The 22380-nt window shown below is 37.6% G+C and overlaps 1 protein-coding gene across 9 annotated transcripts in view; it reads right to left on the bottom strand.

The window, feature by feature from the left end:
- QKI (QKI, KH domain containing RNA binding) overlaps positions 1–22380 on the bottom strand; it is a 149364-nt gene that overhangs the window by 8696 nt on the left and 118288 nt on the right. For 4 of the 9 annotated variants that reach the window (XM_040058510.2, XM_040058507.2, XM_058419872.1 and 1 more), the window contains exons 5-6: positions 4078–4165; positions 1490–1786 (exon numbers count right to left, since the gene is read on the bottom strand). In XM_040058510.2, coding sequence (XP_039914444.1) covers positions 1490–1786; positions 4078–4165 — 385 coding nt within the window. Of the gene's footprint in view, positions 1–1478; positions 1787–4077; positions 4166–22380 lie in introns of all 9 variants that reach the window. The other 5 variants (XM_058419869.1, XM_058419870.1, XM_040058505.2 and 2 more) reach the window with 3 other exon arrangements.

Genomic DNA, 22380 nt, shown 5'->3' with positions numbered 1-22380 from the left:
GCAACGGTTTCAGATGCCATTTTAGAAGTAATTTTAATCTTTCCCTCCTATCTCTTTATAGAAAATTCTGTGAAAAATCCAAGTTCCCTTCACTGTAATAAACTTTACTGTGGAATGCTGTATTTCTTTACTTCCTATTAACTGAATTCAGGAGAGGGGCTTGCCATTAACAGCTACTTTGATGAACTCTCTAACTGTGACTTTACCCCAGAATGAACCACAACTGGACTCACAGACTGGGGGTAGAGGAGCAACGGAGAATGTTTACACATTTTTGGGAAATTAATAAATTATAATGTTATCATATGCTCGCAGAATTTTGGCTATGGGTTAACTGACAACAACCATAAGCTGACGGATGTACTGCATGCTTTGTCCTACTAGAATTTTTGTTATTGATTCACTAATCCTGCAAGACAGAGGTCTGAAACACATGTCTTTCGTACTGTACATAATGCAGAAACATGCACACATACAGATATACTCAGTAAAGTTATCTGTCACGTGAAACACTGATTTTTTGCAATACTTTCAACAAAATATTGACTTTGAACCTCATTGTCCAGTGTTCATTAGAGATGTTTAGAATTTGTGTAAATCAATAACTGCCACTGAACAAACTAAGATCAAAGTCCTATAAAATCAACATTATGCAGCACCAAGGTCATATGCAATTCAGAACAAACTGAAGAAAAAAGATTATTTAGATTCTGTAGAGGGTAGGGAGGGAAGAAACTGTTGGAACTGCTAGCTCCATATTGGAGGGTTAACTGAATTGTCATGGCTACTTTATCATTCCTGCCTTCACACACCAAGTCAGTGGTCTGAAATATTAGGAAAGATGGACATTTCAATGCAACATATATAAAAGAAGCCATCAGTACAGTTGCTAATTTTATCGTCCTCTGGTCAAAACTTCGTTTACTTTATATTAGTTCACAGAAAAAATTTCCTGCTCACAATGTAATTCAGAGCTTTCTGACCCCGAGATTTATCAGTTATAAGCTAAATAAACAAAAACTCCAGCTGAACAAAGACTTTTCCACTCACTCCAGTTTTGCTACTAATACGACATAGCAAAATAAGAAGTCCTCTTTTCCAAAAATTGTTGAATGTTAATTTACGTTAATGAGCATACAAACTAATCTCTTATACATGGGATCCCAGATGACATGCAATAGACATCAAGTTGTATTTAGCTTTTTTTTCCCCTTGCCTATGTATCTAGCATCAAATATCATACAAACATGAAGACTTTATTTTTGGTAAATTTATTAATATAAAATAAGCACATACATTCAGGAATGCCAATTGCGTTTAAAATGCTTAAAAGCTGCACCATTTTGAGTAGCTCTCTTTGGCAGTTTTGATAACACACAAAGTTTGTTACTTCAGATTTCTTTCTTTGAGCTCCATGAGCCTCTACCTTGCAAAAACAACAACAGCATAAGCAACACATTCTCCAGTCATCCACATACGAAGGTCTTACCTAATACACCACTAGGTTCAATAGGGTACTCAAGGATTGATGTAGCTGGTGCCAGCGTGTAGGGGTATTCATATGGTGTGTAAATTAAACCGGCCTCAGGTCCGGGTGGAACTATTGCAGCGGTGGGATGAGGAGTTCCGTTTGGCATGACAGCGGTTTGTATTTGTCTGATCAAAGGCATTATGGTAGGGCCAGCTGGCGTAGGAGTACGCAGGGCAGCTGGTGGGAGAACAGGCGCAGGCCCAGTAATAATCCTTGGAGCCTGGGCTGTTGCTGCAAGAGAAAAGGCAAGGGCTGCTACAGTAAGCAAAGAAATTCAGAGGGAAGTATGGAGATAGCAGTACAAAACGTGGAAAGAATGGGAAAAAGGGGAAAAAGTAGGAAAGAAGAAAAATAAAAGGAAATCATTAGTACATGCGCTGATCACACAGTGCCAAAGCACACCATTCAAATGCAAACAGCTTTCCATTTTCCAGTGTGATTAAGTATGATCATGCAAAATAAAAAAGCCATTGTAAAACAGTGAGGTAGATTTCTCAAACAGGTTACACAGCACAAAAGCTCCATTTAGACCACATTTCTTCATTTATGCTATCAAGACTGCATGAGACTGAGATGCATGCAGGAAATACAAGGAAAATACTGTCACAATCAAATACAAAATTGGGGGCATCTATAGAGTCCACAGACACTCAGTTATGAAGAGCTGCTGTATGAGTCTAGAATTTTTTTGTGCCTTAAAATTGTATTTAAACATATACACAATTCCCATTTCCAGGATCAGTGAAGATGATCTAGAAACACGAATCGATCCTGTCTCACCCTAACATGAATGAAGTGGGCTTGAATTTTATTTCCATATAAAATTTCACCTTTGTATTAGAAGGTCACCACAGCCTCGCTTAAGTTAAAGAAAATAGGTGGGTTTTCTGTTTTGGTTTGGTTTGGTTTGTTTGTGGTGGTTTTGTTTGTTTTGTGAAGTGGTGCTAGCACATTTCACTAAGATATTTGAAGCCTGTTGGGACACCAGATGAACAACAACTTAAGCACTAGCACATCTGCTGGTAACAGTCAACCCTAAAGGGTGATCATTTATGTATTTCTAAGGACTACTGTTCATCTACATTGATTTAATTTACTTACAGGTCTCCTGAAAAGAGAAATGAAATGTGGCAAAGTTTTTCAGATTTGAGACTGGTGGATTTTTAATTTTTTTATTTAATGCTCAGGTAATTTTAAAATGTCATTCAAGTATTTGAATTATATTATAGTCCTTTCCTAAACAGGAATAAACCAGTACAGCTCCTACATCTTCAACTTTCCAGTAAAATCAAAACACGAAGACTGAAATTGTCTTATTAAACTATGAGTATTAGTGTGGAAATCTCTAGTCAAAAAACAAATAAAAATTCCACCTCCCCAATTACACTGATAAAATAGATCAATGAGAACAGACCAAAGAAATTGCTCAAATTAATAAAAAAATTCCTGTGCAAAAGTTTGCATCAATTTAAGCTCTTCTGAAAGCTATTTTACTCATAAATTTGCAATAACTTAGAGACTACCATATATTTAAAACTGATCTAGCTTTAAATATCATAGTGTTCATTAGGGCTGAAAGATTTACCATTACCATGCAGCGGTAAAAGCCCTTGCTTATGTCTCTTTTCAAATCAGAATAATTACACTGTTGTAAGCACTCTCAAACTGGCCTAACGGCATTCCAACCTTTAAACATATTCAACACTGAAATGGGGACTGCGTGGAGAAACAAATTTGCAAGTATCAGTAGGTCCTTAGTGAAAAGACTGATTTAACTGTGGTTACATTTGACATCTGTATCACAGCTACAGCAAAAACGTACTTTTGAACAGCGTCAGCAACTATATTTTCAGGAGAAGAAATCAGATTTTCAACTGAAGAAAATAATTTGTATCACACATAATAGGTATATGCTTTCATTAGTAGGTGCGTGTAATTAATTTTCAAGTGTAAACTTGTGCATACATGCGTTTGCGAAAGCATTTTACACAAATGTAATGGAAGTAATCGTAAAAATGGCTCATTACATCACTGATCCGTGTGAACTCAGCTGTGAAATCAGTTGATGAATTGTTGGTAAAACGTAACATTGGGGGTACACATGCAAGCAAGATGAAAGGAAGGAATATAATACAGAAAAATGTATTCACAATGTCCTGAACATCTGTAACATTTTAAAATTAAATCTCTAAAAATAAAAATGCAAAGAAGTCTACTGTCCTTTATATGCTTTAAGGGAAGGAGGACTGTAAAATCTGGCTTAAGGGTTGAGGTTTTTTTTATACTAAGCATTTGTAAATATTTCAACCCATACATATTGTTAAAAAAATAATGGGGACAAGAAACAAGCTAAAAAACCCCCGCAAATTGACATAACTTATCCCCCCAAAATCTTTTGCAACAGCAACCTACAATTTTGTTGGGTTCTTACTGCCTTCCATTCTCCAACATAAGTTGTCACTGTACATTTTTCCAAAGGTAGCTTTCAGATTCAAAACCTGCAAACACTTCTATGGCATTGACCCTTGAGCTCATGACATGCTTACGTGATTTGATGTTGGCATCTCTGTAGGTGCCATTCAGAATTGCAAGCTCCATCAGTTGCATCTTTTTAAGGCTGTCTTCTCCTTCTGCCTGCAAATGAAAAAATGGGAAAGAAGTCAGGATAATGAACTCACTAGTGCACAAGATCTAAGTGACCTAGAATAAAATTGTTCAAGTTCTAACCAAGCAAAATACCTGCTTACCATTAGTCACAAAAGCAGCAAGCTTTGTCAACTTTTCCATAAAATTCAGTGGTAGATGCCAGTTGAATATCATTAAATCTTGTTGACAAGTATCTTAAAAGAGTTTGGAAAAGGTTCATAACATAAATTATAAAAATTGGGGATTAAATATAAGTTGCATTTGGTAGAAATAATTTTAGGATTTTTTTTTCTCAAATACATTTTTCACGTACTCCTAAAGGTATCTTTAGAGAAACTGTACTATTAAGCCAGAGGAAAAATAGCCATCACAAATTTTAAACGCTGCAATTTATCGTTATTTGCTCCACTACAGTTGATACTGACTACAGGGGTGAGGGGCAAACAAAAAAATAAACAACGATCTTTGAGGAGCTTTCCAGACAGGATATTGACAACTGCCTTGAGGCTGAATTCCTAATTCTGGCACACGTAGATGTATTCCAATGAGGATATAACTACTATTTACACACCATAAATTACTCTTGGTTTTACTTCAATAAAAAATATTTCCCAGAACTACTCTATTGGTATCATGCAGGTTGCATAAATACTACATAGTGCTCAGCAGAAAAATGCTCACTTTTTCATTTAATAATGAAAATGTTTTTAACAGTATAATTTCATTTTTAAGACCAGAGATTTTCTGATCTGTCTTTCCAAAAATACTACCATTTGTTTAGTCTACACTCTGCCGAGCAGAAAACATGGTTATAATACAGGAAACCCAAGAGGGATGGTCAATGACTACTTTAATATTAGGTTACCACCTTGCCTTCTGTATGGAATGCCACTGCTGAAATTCCTAAGTCAGATGCACAGAAGAGCAGCTTTCTTGTGAACTGCAGTGCATTCTTCCTTTGCTAAACTGGACCTCTTACACTGTTACTTATCTAATCACACAATATTTTCCAGGTATTTGGGACAGTATTTTCCAAGTTAATGAGCTTGTTATACATACTTTATTCCCAAACTGTGGATTAGTAATTTACTGAAGTCCGAGACAAAAATAGTTTTCAAATTTTATCTAAGTGAATACAGCACTTATTGTGAGACATTCTCAAGGGCCACAACCCCTTGCGAAGAAAACTTTTAGCAGCTGATTTTTATCTGATTTTTATCAACAACTCAAAATCAACATGGCTAGATGAGTCAACGCCGAATTCCTTTCAAATGTCAGAAATTGAAAGTCCCAACTGTAATACTGAGGACCTGCACAAACACCGAGATTATCACACAGTAAACTTTCAGAATATACCAGAAGGTAGACATTTTCTTTACCTGTTAAATACTGTATGACAGGGCAAGATGACACTAATACTAAAAGAGGAAATATACATTAAATAACCATCTTAACTAGAAATTAATTGTACAGTTAAGTACTGTATCATCCAGAAATGTCAGACACTGTTGTCCGACAGACCCTTTGGAATACAAAATGTGCCGATTCTAGCAATCTTAACATGACACAGAACAGATTTACATGCAAAATAATTTAATCTTCTTTTTTAATAAGCTATTTTTCCATTGCATCTTTGCTGGTAAATTACCTAAGTAATCATGACACAATAAAACCAATTCCAAATCTGTTCCTCTATCTAGAGCCCACAAATTCTCATCATTCTGGATATACCTTATTGAAGTTATTTTAGCAATAAACATTATTTTTAACACATTGATTAATCTTTTCCCCTCCTCCATAAGCTGTACTTCATTATTTGTTTGCATTCATTTATTTATTTGAAAATGTGTAACAAGAAAACCTCCTCACAATGTCAGCTGCATCTCTCTCTCATACAGTTCCATTAATGTTACTAAAATTGCTCACTTCCTCCAAATAAGAACTTCAAGTGATTGATCTACACCATTAATGACTTTCAGTAAATGCTGAATATTACACTACACTTGCTAGGATAATTTTAGTAACCCTAATCCCAGATTTTGCACCACAGTATATATTTCCCAATATAACTCTTTGTAGGATAATAATTTTAAGACAGAAATTATTTTTACACTTTTGACATGGTAAAAAGAAGGAGATATAAGTCCAAGTAATCATTCTTACTTTAACATTTTCCTATAGGTCACTACCGCTTTCTATTAGAAAGGATGTTGCAATTACTAGGCTCTAAGAAGTATGTTTATGGAAATAACAAGGACTTAATCAAACAAAGCAGACCAAGTCCTTAACTTTTATTTTTGAGATTTACTACTCTAGACTATGCTCAGCAGTTGATACACTTTTCTTCTTTTTAACAAAACCCAAAATACAGCTTGAAATTTTCCCTTAAAAACTGTATCAGTAAAAAAAATCAGGGATGCAACATGTGGACTTGCATTAACAGATATTAACACAGACTTTCGACTTCTGGTGCTTTGATTTGTAAGGCGTTTACTAGATACAGAAAAAACCCCCAACCCTAACAAAAAACCCCAATACCACCACTTGAACAAACACGCGTAACGCTGACCACAAGGTCATCGTTCCGGCTCCTCCCAGAAGATGGCACTGTTTGTTGCACAAAGCCATCTCTGCTGGACATGGGTGCTCAGCACTGCTTGCACCACCACCCCACCAGCGCTGCTCAAAATCCTGCCACCCCCTCGCACCCTACACTTGGAACAGTCGCCCGCCACCTCTTCTCATGGTGAAGTCACAGAAGCGGCCAGGACCCTGTGAGACAGACACACTCTCGTGTCCTTCACTCTCTGGTGCCAAGCTCTCCACTTGAACATCCTTTACTAACAGCCAACTGCTCAAATTTCCAAGAGCTTCGTCAAAGCAAGGGGCACGTGCTTTTCCCTGCCCTATCCTCTCGCCTCTTTGCTGACAGATGATCAAATGAGGCACAGAGATCTATCTTAGCTCCAGGCATTCCTGCAGGCACTCTCTGTTAAAGCAAAGAGAGGTTGCATCAGGGACACAGAGGCAATCTCTAAAGGGACAGTACATTACCTGTACAATAGTTGCAACAAAGCTCAGTCATTTGTACCAAAAGGAAGCTACTTTGAGCAAACATCAATAAGGTCACTTAAAACCAGATTTGCATTACTAAGTTGAAGCTCAAGTGATTGACTCAAACCTCTCATCCTCTTAAATCTCCAGCGCTCTCCTTGTATTTATCATGTACAATATAACATGCAGATTAACAACAAAAAAAAGCCTTAAATGGTATCTCGAAATGTAATTCTTTAAATGCAAGCAACTACTTGCAAATGCTCACTGAATACAAATACGGAAGAGATGGAAGCAGTAAATCCTAACAAAGCCAACTGTGCACAGACACCACTGGGTGCTGTTCTGTGAACACAAAGCCTGTACTCCTCACAATAAGAAGCTCAACTCTACCTGGGCTAGCAATAAATAGACCAGAAGGAGACCAAATGCCAGTGAGGACTACCATTTTAAGTAACTTGCTTTCTAAACTTTATCAGTGTAGGATTAATAGTTGCAAGGCTCGAAACACAACAAGTTCCACCTACATGAAGTTTCTGGGAAACACTTCCTAAAAAACCCACAATTTCACACTAAATAGACAGTGCTGAACACACAAATGACCAGTTAAAATCACAACTGTCTCCCCTGCTTTGGACAATACTGACAGTTTTACAAAAAAAGAATGCCGTTTATTACATAACTGCTATTAGGGAGAGCTTATTTCATGTCATGGAACGGGAAGCTTAGATAAAACACTCCAATGAATTTTTTTCGTTATCAATGTCCAAACTATACTTCAACCTCAGATATTCCAAAACCTTTCAGAAAATCCTTTCTTTTTAGGCACTGAAATACCTCTTATTCTCTTGTGCATACAGCGTACCCTGAGGAGTATCATACAGTTTATCTTCTTATTTATACACAAACATAATACACTAAATACATTTTTTATCCAGGTGGAAGACAGACAGGCATGCAGACTCCAAAGGTAAATGCCTTCATTGTGCAATGTCAATGAAGGACTTCAGCAGATGTCAGTTTTCAGAGGTGGAAGGTGGACTGTTAAGATTCTGTCAACTCTGAGAAGACTGTAACAAATTACAGCAGAGAAGGAAAGAAGGATGCTATCTAAAAGAAGGATCAAGTAGCAGTGTTTAGGATAGAGCAGAAATCCATAAGCTAGACCTGTGGAGACAGCCAGTGGCCACACTGCCCTGCCATACTGCTGCCAGGCCCAAAAGGAAATCACTGAAGCTCAGGTAATTCAAAAACCAAACAAGCCACTCACTTGTGTCATAGCTGGGATACCTTATTCTGACAGAGCTTCTTGAGCCTTACAGTCTCACACACAAGTCTCAAAATGTTCTCTGATTTTCATTATTGCCAGGGCTAGAAAGGAAGGCTTTCAACATATCTCTACAAACGTGCTTTCCCCATGTAATACTCAATTTTCTTTAAAAGTAATTGCTTTAGAAAATATAACAAATATACTTTTTTCCCTACACTCATAACAAATATTTATTTAGGTGATGTTAGTGACTTTCATTGACAGTTTAGCTTCCAGATGTCATGCATTTCGGATGACATTTTTGCAATCCTGTCACATCCCTGCACTTCAGCGGAATTCTCATGAACTGAAGTGAGCCTAGCCTAGGAAAGGCAGCAGACAGTTCTATTGTTTTGCACAAAATGCAGCGAAGTCTGGCTTTGGGGACCAGTTCTTTATAAGCTGTTCCAGGGATGTCCTCTCAGGCTCAGAGCAGGAGCAATAAGTGGGAAGAGAAAATGGTGGCGAAGCAAAATGATGGACAGATCAGCCAGGAACACAAAGGCTAAAAACCAATCTCCATCTTCCCCTGCCAACTGCAGCAGGCCTGTCCCACCAGGCTCATGGAAAGAATGACCAGGAATGGACCATGGAAAGACTATCACCAGTGTGACAACACCGAAGAGCACGTGCCTCCCATGAGCTGCTGCCTTCTTGCCTGCTCGGCAACACTGCCACTGGCTAAACAGCAGCTCTCACCAGCAGCTTTCCTGCCACCCTTGGAGAGAACTCTTCCAGCTACCTAACATTTTGTCCAAATCCATGCACCCCCCTACACATTTGCTTCAAGTAGGGAAATCTTCTAAGAACACACTATTTTTCAGAATGCAGATAAGGCAATAAATAATTCTGCATGCACTCCAAGCAGATGGGCAGAGGACCTGTCAGTTATGGAAGAACACTATACTAATGAACGAGAATAAATACTTAAAACTCTTCCTCAAATAGAAAAGTAATTTTAAATTGCCACATAAAATAAACATAACTTTTCTACCACATGGAAATACACACATTAAAAATGAAGACTTTAATTACTCTTTAGACTGCCTATCTGCATAACATAAGCCATCTACTATTTACTAATTTAACAGGAATTTTGGTAAAATGCAATAGCACCACTGACATATTCTACTGTCATTGATCTTATCCTACTTATCCAGGAGGCAGTGTGGCTCCTCAGGGGTCTGTCACCCTGCCTTCTTGCAGGCCCCAGCTGCTCTACAGCTCAACAGCTGCAGCTTGGAGGCTTCCGCTGTGACACTGGCTGGACTCTCAGGGCTCTAGAATGCTTTTATCTCCCTGACAAAGAAAAATCTTCCACTGCAATTCACTTGTACATCAGTAAGTATTCCTAACATACCATGCGCCAGTCAAACAGTCTTTACACATGAATGTCTCCATTCAGGGACAAAACCCTTCCATTCATAATTTATAAACAAAAACCCTTACAAACGTTACACTACAAATTCCTAGATGTACACGTATTAAACAAAAAAACAGATTTCAGGCATCAATATATTGTAAAATATACTACAAAGGCTAAAACACACGGGAATTTTTGATGCTGAAGTACATATGCTTAAAATCCACGTTTGGAAGGTCTGTTTTTTTGTATCTAAGTTGTTGAAAGTGATGTATCTATAGCAACAAAATCCTAGACAAGATGACAGGTAACTAGACATAAAAGACAAAGAAATGAGCTTTTTTAATAAGACTTTGAATGGGAGTGCCTTAACTAGTAATCAATTACCTACTGCAAGAAATTAGATTTTACTTTTGTAAAGGTTTTTAGTTCTGGTAAATTACTGTATTACTCAGTATTAAAGAAAACATCTCATCCTCCCTTTCCCTCAAAAAAATCTGGCAGAGACCTTCAAGTTTCCCATGCCCAGAATGTAAATATTGATAGTTAGAAATTGCTAGTAAACAAACGTACCAGACTTTCTCATCCTTGATTATACACTTCTGAGGGTGATGGAGCAGAAATCCTACTCCATAGCTTTGTTTGCTCTGAGGAGAATTGGTCAAAAAGGTCTTTTCTGTCACAGTATGGCAGTTATTATATCAGAGGAAACTTTCCCAAACAGTTTTACGACAAAGACTTCCAGAACAGCCATATTTCTCAGAGTCCTGAATGTCATCAACAATCCTATGGCACTGAACAGGTGGTAAAACTATAGCTCAGTTATTTCTCTATTTCCTTTTCAACACTGACACACACTGCTATGGCTATGAGGACAGGCAAAGATAAATTAACATCATTATTTCTTCTGGGCAACACAGTCAGCTTATCTTCTTCAAAGCAAGCTCTCAGTTCAAATGATATGCAAAGAAGACTTGTGCTGTTTCACTTGACAAATTCATTGGTCATAATGTTAAAGATGCACTAGGGGGAAAAGGTAGCCTATCTTTCTACACTTCCCATCACCTTATCTGACATATCCCTGTTCAATCATGATACCTGGCTTACCAGTAATACTTTTGCAAGTCCTGATACCCTCCCTCCCCCACTTTCCATTTCTGCACGAAGAAAATACAGATAAGGTACAGAAAATTGGCACATAGCATGTTTTACAAGCTAGACTAAAATACAGCATCAGTGGAACTTGCAAGTTTGCTTCACCATATACGCTAGTTGGTAGCACACTAGGGTGGATGGATTTTTGCTCGACCTTAATAGGTCAACAGTTCTTTAGGACAGATGTGATGGGCTCATATTTAAAATCACAAGGTTTTGGGCTTTAAAGGAAAAAAAAAAAGGTCACCTGGATAGGTTAAATCAGACCCTCAACAATACTTAATTTCAGAACTTGCTTTTTACTTTGTCTTTTTTTAAAAAAATTATCATTCCTATTTTCATTGCACATCTGTTTTGATGTTTTTAATAAAATCGGTGATAAGAATCTCTATACACCACACTGGAGAGCTTCAGCAATTCATAATGCTCCATAACAGGAATGAATCTTTCATGACACACATATACACACTAAACACCAAAAAATTCTAAAGGAAAAAAAAAAAATTACAGAACATTCTAAAACGTTTTTAAAAGGCAGAATAATACTGAGGTGCATTCAGAATTATTTTCTAGAATAGACATCTGCTGGTATTTGTATAAAGATTCAAATGAAATGCCTATCAATCTAAAGCCATCTATGCAATCTAAAAGCATTAGATCTATTTTTAGCAATGTGCAAGCCCAGCTTAAAAACTTTCAGAGCTGAACATTCTACTTTGGGTATTTCTAGTTTTGGAATGCTAGACATCCAAAATTCCTCCTCACTGGTTAATTCAATTCCAAAAACAGCAGTTAAACTATAAGCACACTGAACGAGATAGTACCAGGCAAGCCTCCTGTGCAGATTTCCCACATATGGTTCTACCAGCAACATCCTGAGTTCCACGAGCATCCTAGGAATCTGAAGAGAGCAGAATGCAAACACGACCTATATTATGAAGGTCTATATTCCAGCTGCAACCTTTGGAACAGACAGAACAGTGCCAGAACACTCAGACAGTGTTGACACATCCCACTTTTATAAGGAAAAATTCATTATCCCATCCTGAGTTTTAAGTAATTTAGAAAAACAATTTAACTAATACATGCTACAAAATGACCTGTGGTGGCTGTTCTAACAGGTACAAATTAGCATGAGTTGTTAGCAACGTAACAACTGAATGACTAATTAAAATATTAACAGTTAAGTGTGGCCTGACCTGTAACATTTATTTTCCCTCTGTCATCCTAGGAGGTCTCTATTCAGTTTGAGTTCATACACTCCAAATAGCCGTAAATTCCCCTGAACTGTAAAGACACCTAAGTCAAATACTGGAAGGGGTGGGGGGTGGGTGTGTGTGCAAGAAACATGGAGAAACCCATTTAAGGATTTCAAAACTAGTATTTTGTCACAAACTCAAGAGATCCCAATGCTACATAGTTTTCTTTCCAGCTATGCTGATGGTTTACTCCATAAACAAAGCCTTTCCTTTTCAAAATGGCACTGAGATATGACTGCATGTTTTCATATGGAAAACATGTCCAGTATGTTTTGAATCTGTTCCCACCCAGAAATAATTAAAAAAAAAAAAAAAAAAAAAAAAAAGCAAGGAAGGAAATTGATATTTCATATCAAATTTAGTAACCAAGAAAGAATGCAAGGAGTCTCTCTTTAGAGAAACAGAAGAAAACTTAACTGCTGGTGACAGGGAGCACAAAGACTGTTGCTGTGAATTAGTACACGTCTTTCAAATGCATCTTCTCTCACATGTTTCATTAAACACAGGACTCAGGGCTGCACACTACCATATGGGAATTCAAGATGCAGTAGTAACTTCTAAGACATTTTTATCTTCAGCATGAGATGTCCTGAAAATGTAATACTGACTAATGAAAATAAACTACTTTATTACACTATGGACTAAGCCCCTGAATGTTTAGGCTTTTCCGTTTTAAAATGTTAGTATTCAGGGAGCAGTGGTCTTCCAATAGCTTCTTCAACTGTCACACTTACTGATCTACTCATATTTTCAACAGAAATCATGACAGGTAAATGTGATATAAAAAATTGTTTCTGCATTTCGCCTACACTCCCTTTTGTAAAATACTTGCATTAATGGTTTTATTCTCAAAATGACTATTTTCTGCACCCACACAACCTCTAAGGTCGAGGCATGTAATGACTGTTTCATTCAGAACTTTATATAAAGCCACTATCTAGAGAAGCAGTATTGTTTTAAACTTAAGATGCCCCCAAATCCAACCAATTTAAATTTTACATTTCTAATCCAATTAAGAAAACAGAATAATGGAATTTTAAAAAGAGATATGCACTCAGTACATACTTGCAGTTAATTCTCAACAGCTGCTAAAAAGTGAATGAGTCCTAGAAGATCACAATTACTTCCAACTGCTCACATGTCTACAAGCTGTTTTGAATCTAACACCACATGTGTCTCATGTGTACTTTACTGGTACTCTAATACCAATGTTTAAATGCTGTTTAAAAATCAAAATTAGCTCTTCCATAAACACCACAGATGTCTCTCCAGTTCTTAGACTCTCAGAGCTCATCAAGTCCAGAAGAAGGGGGTGATGGAATTCCAACTGGCCAGTCTTCTCTTGTTTGGCTGCTAAAACCCACTTTCACACAGCTTAAAAATACAGAGAAGTGAAAAAAAACGAATTGTGTGCATTCTGTTTAGGGGACAAATACGTCAATCATATGCCCTTCCGTTCGAAGGCTCGGGCTGCTCAAGGCAGCGTGTTGCTAGGGAAAGGGCTTTCTCTGCTATTTACTGAGCCTTCTTTTCAGCTTTTAGAGACCGGCCAACCCTTGTTTTCCACAGACAGGAGCGGGAACCAGTGCTGCCCGGCAGGGACGGGCACAAAGGGCCTTTGAGGAGCACCTCTTCCCCAGGGAGCCACACCGCTGCTGGGCACAGCTGACCACTCTCCGCACTCCCCGCTCCTGACACAGCCCTAACCTGTGGCTACCGCAGTGGGCGGATGGCAGTGACCTGCCCTGCCTCAAGGAGGAAAGGCAGAAATTCTGGCTGCTTCAGGCTCAAGGAGCCTGAGCTGCACATGGCAGCCACAGGTGTGTGTGCTGAAAGGTGTCCATCACTTGAGAACATCAGGCAGCAAAGCACAGGTTTGATCACAAACTGACAAAAGGCAGCTTTTTCACTCCTGACAGCCCGGAAAATTTATGCGTGCTGTCACTTAGGGGCTGAGGGAAGGCATGGACGTTCTGCCCATCAGTTTGTATCATTATTTGGTTTCTACGTAACACAAATTTAGCGTTAAAAACATTTTTGAAAGCTTTTTAAGATAGTCTCAATTTGCCAAAATACTTCTGACATCTGCAGATATTACATAAAAATATACCTGCAACAGATTGTAATTTTTTAACCAATTCCTTTAATCTTAGCAACTTCAGTTACAAAATATTAGTGGATTCTTAGTAAATGAAAATCATGCAACATGCTTCAGTTTCTTGTAGCTACTCCAGAATAACAGCAGTGATGACATTTTGACTTTTTTTTTTTTTAAATGTAGTCACATAATTTTCCAGTGTAATCACGCAGAATAATTCAAACATACACAAGTCTTGTTTTAATTATTCATTATAGTTCTTGGGGGAAAGGAAAAAAAAAAAGAACAACAAAAAAAAAGAACCTGAAGCTGGAGTAAGTGTCAAAGAAAATTAAACCAACTTCATGTGTGAAGATATTTACCTTTTGGGCTTTGGGAATTAATCATGTACCTTAAGATCAGTATTTCTCATACAGATTTTGACAAATAAGAACCACCTATTTCTCATAATGTATTAATATGAAGTCAGTTTCTTATGATATTCTACTTTGTATATGACATTTTATTCTGCTAGGTTTTAAGACCGGATTATAAAAACTTATTACTGAAAATAGAAGGTATCAGCAGTTACAAAAATTTAGTTTTGAAAGTATTCCTAGTGCTTTAAAAAAATTCCCCCCTACAGTCTGAAAAAAAGATACTAAATTGCAATAAAATTACCTTTCTGTTATCCATCGATTTGCAAACGTAATTTGTATTTCAGCAACCCACATTTATAACAGAGTTAGAGAACTTTCCTAAAACTTATTAAAAGAACTCAACACAACAAAATACCCCAATGAACAACAGAAAAACACCCCAAAGCAACACCCCACCCTGCTTCCTTCCCTCCTCCCCACTAAATAAAACAAAAGGTTTTATGAAAAGTGTTTTCAGGAATCTGCAGTAAAACCTACACATTCCCCCCCCCGCGCCCCCCCAGCACAAGAGTATTCAGATGCCATGCATAAATAGCAAACTCTACCAGTTTTGTATGTGGGCCATGTTTCAGAACTCTCTCTCACAAACAACTACAGGTTATGACAGCTCACATATTGAAATGAGACTGTGGTATAGCAACCATCATCTTCTGTTCAGAAGGTACTGGGTTCATGAGGTACCTGACTAGAGGCTTGCCAAAACAAAGGACTGGTTAACCTTTCTGGAAAATCCCCGAAGAAATTACTGACCCAAATTTGTTCATCTCTTTTTTTTCCTAAAATCCTACATTACCAGAATCAACTTATTATAATTTGGTTTCTATATTGTAATTGAGCCTATATGATAAGACAATTAAGTTCTTTAAGTGTAATCTTCTGTCCTAGAATGAGAGAAGTATGTATCAGGCCAATCTTAAATAATTAATTTGACCATTCTTCCCTGCTGTTCTACACACTAATTTAAAAATCTGCCTCCTCAGCAGACACAGACACTAAAGTAACCATTTAGCAGGACTCACAGTATAAATTTGATCAGATTTCACTGCAAGTTAAAGGCTGTACTGGGGACAGAAATATTCAAGACCTCTGCGCTTCTCTTTGTTGCTGATCACTGCATGTTTTATAGTGCTGCATCTGAACAGCTTGCTACAGACTCCAGATCAGGTATTACACCAAAACTTCATTTACTAAGCAGATGGGTACCTGAACTGCGGCTGAAACAAACTGCAGCCACTGAGGCATCCTAAATCAGTGCTGTCATGTCATGCTCAGGAAACCATTCCTGACAGGATACTCCTGCAATATTTCTACGTAGCATCTCCCCTGTAGCTTCTAACTAACCTTAAATGCCAGATGCATATTTCAGGACCTTTGCAGAGAACAAGCAATGCTGGTATTAAAAATATCAATCCACCCTAAAAACACCGAACTGTGCTAACTTAATTTTTTCCTACACGTTCCCTACCAGTGCCTTGCCCTTTGCTCTCACTCTGTATTGTACTGATAGATTTCCACCTGTTTTCTGCATGATCCTTGAGTCCTGTTAAACAAGTAACACTGTCCCATTTCTAGATTTCCGACTCATTTCTTCACATCTTTCTGTCTGACTCTGAACATTGTTCAGACACTCTGGTTCTCTAAACATTTATTGTTCTAATCCAATTTTTAGAAGAAGCAAATTTAGACTCAGAAATGTGTAGAATTAAATGTCTTTCAGAGACTGCAGAATTATACTTTTGTATTGTAGTAGACAAGGTGCACAACCATAAGCAGAAGCAGCTTAAAATATATTTTCTACTACAAGACAAATCACCTTAGTGCCTCTTAATCTCCTGAGCCTCAGAATCTCATGAATATTTCAAAATAATACCTAAATTCACACAGTCTCTAATTTTATGGACTATATTTGTATACATAGCACTTTGCAGTAAAAACCTCCCTCTTAATGTGCGTAAAAATGAATGCATAGGAAAAAAATCCAAAACCAAAAAAAGTGTATTTTAAGCTTTCAGTTACATGATGTGGCTGAAAAATTAAGAAGTGAACCTAAAAAGTGATGCAAATTTTTGGACACTCAGAGTAACTGAAGAATATTAATTTATTCAACATTAATAGGAAGAGACAAATGAAGTTCTTCTCCTTAAGCCAAGGGAAATAAGGACAATGAAGGTACAAAAGGTGTGAAAAGCAAGATGTCTAATTCTGAAGCAATTCAAATGAATGGATAAATTAATGGAATTTTGTTTCCAGAACGTGTAAAAGTTGCTGTGCATCCGTGCATGACTGAATTCAGAAAGCTAAGACTTTGAAAAACAGAGGATGGAATGGGAATCAATCAGACAGAAAACTTAGGGAGAATAATTTCAGAGGAAACAGGTTCAGACAAGTTTACCCAGCAAATACAACAGTCAATTCCAGAATGTAAAAAATTAAAATGCCATCCTTAAGACTTTTTCCCAGGCCACAGATTAGTTCAGGATGATTAGGCTGAGGTTTTATATTGCTGTCAAAGGAGTCAAAAATTATTTTTCAAGATGGAAAAAGCCTCTCAACTGGTACTCCTGTGGTACTTTAAGCCAATTTAGCTAGTGGGGGTCACAGTCCTACTCTTTCATCACAGTTGCTCTCACGTATCTATCACTGTATCCAGGACTGAACCACACCAACCTGCTCATCTCCTGACACTTTTTTTTTTTTTTTTTTTTTAAACCTGTATATTTTTCTGCCAGGTTTCAAAAGTGAAAGAGCTCACTGCAGACTCACCCATAAGGGAGGAGAGACTGATGGGAGCTGACACCTCAGTGTGCCAACTGACTCAGTTCCATGTGGAATCAGGAGTCTTAGTCTTGCTAATTCTGAAGCCCAGCAGTTTAATCTTCTTTTCTAACTGGAAACCACCACCTGACAACTGAATGAATTTTGGCTTCATACTAAAATATTCCATTTCATTTTTCTTATTACTCATTTGCCTACATATTTTTAATAGTTTTTGCCCATTTCTTTACTTACAATCTTTCTTCTTTGCCTTTCTTCTCTCTCGATGCCAACCTTCAGTGAAGAAATACGATTACAGCTTCTCTTGGCCAACTGTACTGCTCACACTCCTCTAGGTTACCTTAGACTATAGAAGGGTACTCCTCCATTTGTAGATTTGTTCATCAGGAGCAATGGCTACAATCTCAACTATTTACCTACTACTCTAAGTACATACATTCATATTTTGCAGAGATCTTTTAACTTTTTTGGTATTTTCACTCCATGTTCTAAAAGCATTGAAAAAAACCCTATTTTCAAACCTCTAAAAACATCATCATCCTAAACTGGCAATTCTTACACCTTATAACAGCGACTTTAAATCCACAGCAGTTAAATACCGCACCCAGTACTTACGAAGCTCCATGGTAAGAAAATGAAAATAATGCTTGCTTTGATAGTATCAGGACTCTACAAAAATCAACTTCCTTATTGATATTTTTTCCTTTTTGTATATTACATTCTTCTGTAGAACTACCCCAAGCGAGAGCTGCTCATTTTCTTTGGCAAAGAACTGTACAACTTAGATTATGCATTTTGTTTTCATGTCTCTGCATGCAATGTTAATTTTAGCATAATAGTATATAAACACTTCTGACCTGGAGCTCAGATATCTATAATACACATGCAAAGAACCTGCTCTCAAAAGTTTACAAGTGAGTAAATGAAAAAATTGCAGAAGGAAACAAATTGTTGGAATCTAAAGATCAAAGGCAAAAGTAATAATGCCCCAGCAGAAGCAGAATTAAATGAAGACTGGATAAAAATACTTGCAAGAGAGGTTCTAAGAAAAGAGGGAGTGCTCGGAGAAGAAACAGCTGCTATCCCTACTGGTCTAGCAGCATGCACATTTCTTTGATTCTCTGGATTCCTGGACCAGCAGGAGCCAAGAACTCTCAAAATGTAACAAATTAAACACAAGGAACAAGCACTTTGCATAGCTTCCCACTTCTTCCCCATTATGGCATTCCCACCTTTTCTGGGTGCATATCTCTGACACTTCCTCTGTGTTCTCTGGTGCTGAGTGAGACATTGAACAAGGTGATTTACCTCTCCAAAAACCCCAGAAAATTTGTGAGTTACTTTTCTAGCACTTAGAAAATTGGATCAGCTCACAGAAAAATCTGGTATATTTTTTATTATATCCATCCACAAATTAATTAGACTGCAGCTTCATTCAGCAGTGAAGCAGAGACTTTTGCTTTCAATATGAAACAGGCTCATCACAACTCATGAGAACATATTTTAACTGGAATCAGATTCAGATCTAAGCAGGCCCATCTCAGTTTTACCTAAAACCAGACTTTCTTCTGTATGCCATACTTTTAGATGGTAAAATGACAAAGTTTTTCCTACACTACTCATGAGGTAATGGGCAGAATATCCTTCAAATTAAATGTCCATCTTCTGTTCAGGTAATTGCCTGATGTATGTTTTCATGTACTCTGGAGAAGGATGTTTCTGATGTGACTGATCAATAAGTTTTAGATTATGAAAATCCTTCATTAAAAAAATTAAGTGAAATGCTAGGCAGCAATTCCCACCTTCCTCTCTCTCAGGTACTGCAAAACTGAATTCATTCTGTGTAGCCCAGATTCAGCTATCAATAACCTTTGAATACCCTTATCTCAACATCTGACCTAGCCAAAAATTCCCACCAGTTCAAGCTTTTCCTGCACTCCCACTGTCACTTATTTTCACCTCGCTTTTGCAAGTCAAGCAGAGAGAAGAAGAAGAATGCATCAGATGTGATATAGTATCGGTCCCAATCAAGCCCTACAACCTATGAATTAAAATTCTCAAACGTAGAAAAAATCCCAGAGTATGAAACCTGAAAACTGTAATACTAATATATACCTTTTATTTTTTTCAGATTTTTTTACTGCCCGATTTATGTAAATATCATTGATTTGCACAGGTGCTGTAAGTTATTGGAACTAAGGACTTAAGTGATGCACTCAGTTCAACCCAGTATCCCAAAGAGTCCTCTGCAGCATTGTCTTTTCTATATATTTTTTAATGCTGACAATGTCCTCTAATCATTTACCAACACTCTTTTAATAGAGTGTATAGAAGTTTTCATAGTTTCAGTTTCTCAAGCCACTTCACAAACACTTAGATAGTATTTTATTTTATTGTAAATATTTATTTATAAATAATTTATTATATTTTGCCTTTCAGTAACTCATCTAAAAAATAAGAAAAGAAAGTATGGGGGTGGGGATCAAATCTGATGAAATCAATTCCCTGACAATATTTCTCAAACTAACTTTAAATGAACAGTTAAAATTTTGAGAATTAGTAAGAGTAAATGCTGCTCTTGTCTTCTAATTTCTTTGGAGATATTTCTAGTTTCACAGAAACAGCACCCTGAGGCTACCAAACAGCTTCAGCTGCATCATTAGTAACTGTTCAGGAATTTGTTAGAACTTAGCAGCTGTTCAACCACTGAATCACCAGCACAAATTTACTATTTTCCTTTGCTAATTTACAGGATTCCTGCTAGTGATGTAAGATTATATTAAGGAGTGCTAACCTTATTTTTATGGCTTTAAACTGAAGTTAAAATTACTGCAATTATGGCAGCACTGCCCTCTTTTTAATTAGTTCCACCTCCATATCCTAATACTTACGATGAGCTAAGATTTGAGATATGTACTAGGAAGAATCACAACACAACATTTAAGCCACAAGCTATATAACCGATATAAATTATTTTGGGGGAAATATTGCATACTGTTTCAAGTGTGACATGTCCTTGAATATACACTTCTAAAGCTAGCATCGAAGTATTCAAGCAGGTATAATCTTTCCTATTTCTTTAAGTTACCCGATGGAAGTGGCTGGGAGAACATTAACACATGCTTCCAAACAAGCGGAGCAAAACACCGGCCATCAGTTCTTCCGCAGCCTACTACAGCTGACTTCTTGAGCACAGCTGAAGGTTAAACAAGCATAAGTGATGTTCATCACTCGAGGCACTTGTGAAAGCACCAAGTCCATCTTCTCACATTTCAATAGCATCGGTGCTGACAAAGAAGTCAGCAGGTCAAAGCCCAGCTCCCTTCAGAGAGAAGGCAGGCAGGCCTGAGCTGGGAAAACATTTACATGTGACCGGCAGAAAAAAACAGTTTGAAGGGCCACAGGACCTTAGTTGTTTTCGAAAGAAACCTCAATGCCCTCCCTCCCCTTTCAGAAGCAGATCTGACAAGTGTTGTGATAAATATTACATGCACAGAGGAAAGCTGAAATCGATAGCAGGTTAATGTTTATTGAAACAATACGGAGAACCATTTTTAATAGCATTACTTGAAAATAGATCTAATCTACCAAAGGAAATTCAATTTATGTTTAGAGCAATCAGATGTTGCTTTTTACTCCGGGGATTTGTTGCAAACTACGTCTCTCAAAATGTGCTTACTGTACTGTATTTAGCAGAAACAGTTTAGCCTTAATAAGCTGATAGTCTGCAAGGGAGCATGGATCAACTTATTCTCATTAAGAATGTAAGCAGCTTTCTAACAGTCTTTGCTGTTCAGCCCATGCCAGAGAAAGCAGGGATCTCTCCTCTAAACCCTGTAATTTATGAGTTTATTCAAACTCGCCAAATTGCTTTAAGTAAACGCCTCTTATATTTGAAAATTCCCATGGCAACTCATTTAGTTTGGCAGGAAGGCAGACCCAAATTCAATCCTTTTATCCTTCTGCTAAACCATTACAATGGTAACTCTGCTCTGACACTCTGAAGAGACTGCTAATTACTGCACTCGGGTCCCCAGACAGATTCCCCATTCAGATTAAAATGGTGTGCACGGCAGAGAACAGCAGCAACACCTTTGTGCACAGGAAGGGATGTACTCTGTACACTCACATTACGGCTTTTTGCAAGAGAGCCTCCAAGACTGCAAAGACAAAGCATCTCCTCTCCACTAAGTCATGCAGAACAAACACTGAGGAACGCAAAAAGTCAGCGGAATGACAGCGAAGGAGACAACCGCTAACTTCAGTGTGACTGCTGAAGATACTTAGTCAACTCTCAAACGAAATTAATTAATCTTGTTATTGCTGTTATATACCGCATGTAATAGTCTAAACTACACATCAAGAACTACATAAAATGCTACTGAGCACCATGTCATTATACTCCATGTGCAAGAGCGCACTGCCTGCCTGTCGTGAGAACGTCTCAATTTCAAAAAGCCACCCAGACCCTTTTACAGCATTATTTATTTTGAGACGGGGACGTGCCGATTTTGTAGCAAAGCTTTTTTCCCCCCGTCATTTTTAATCGAGAAAATGTGAAGGAAACTAATGACTGCACCCTTGCTCTTTTGCCCTAAGTGTTCCCTCTGTCACTGAAATGTAAACAGCAGCTCAATGCTGAAGAGGATAAACATTTGCTGTCTCAGGACTAACGCTTAGTGTATAGGAAAAGCCTAAACCTTGGCTTAACTCATTCTTCTACAGAAAATAAAGATGGTGATCTGTCCTCCCCCCAAAAAATATTTTAGTC

Source organism: Hirundo rustica, chromosome 3, assembly GCF_015227805.2.
Source record: "Hirundo rustica isolate bHirRus1 chromosome 3, bHirRus1.pri.v3, whole genome shotgun sequence".
Classification (NCBI taxonomy): domain Eukaryota; kingdom Metazoa; phylum Chordata; class Aves; order Passeriformes; family Hirundinidae; genus Hirundo; species Hirundo rustica.
The sequence above is the reverse complement of the archived record's forward strand: the minus strand, read 5'-3'. Positions and strand labels throughout refer to the sequence as shown.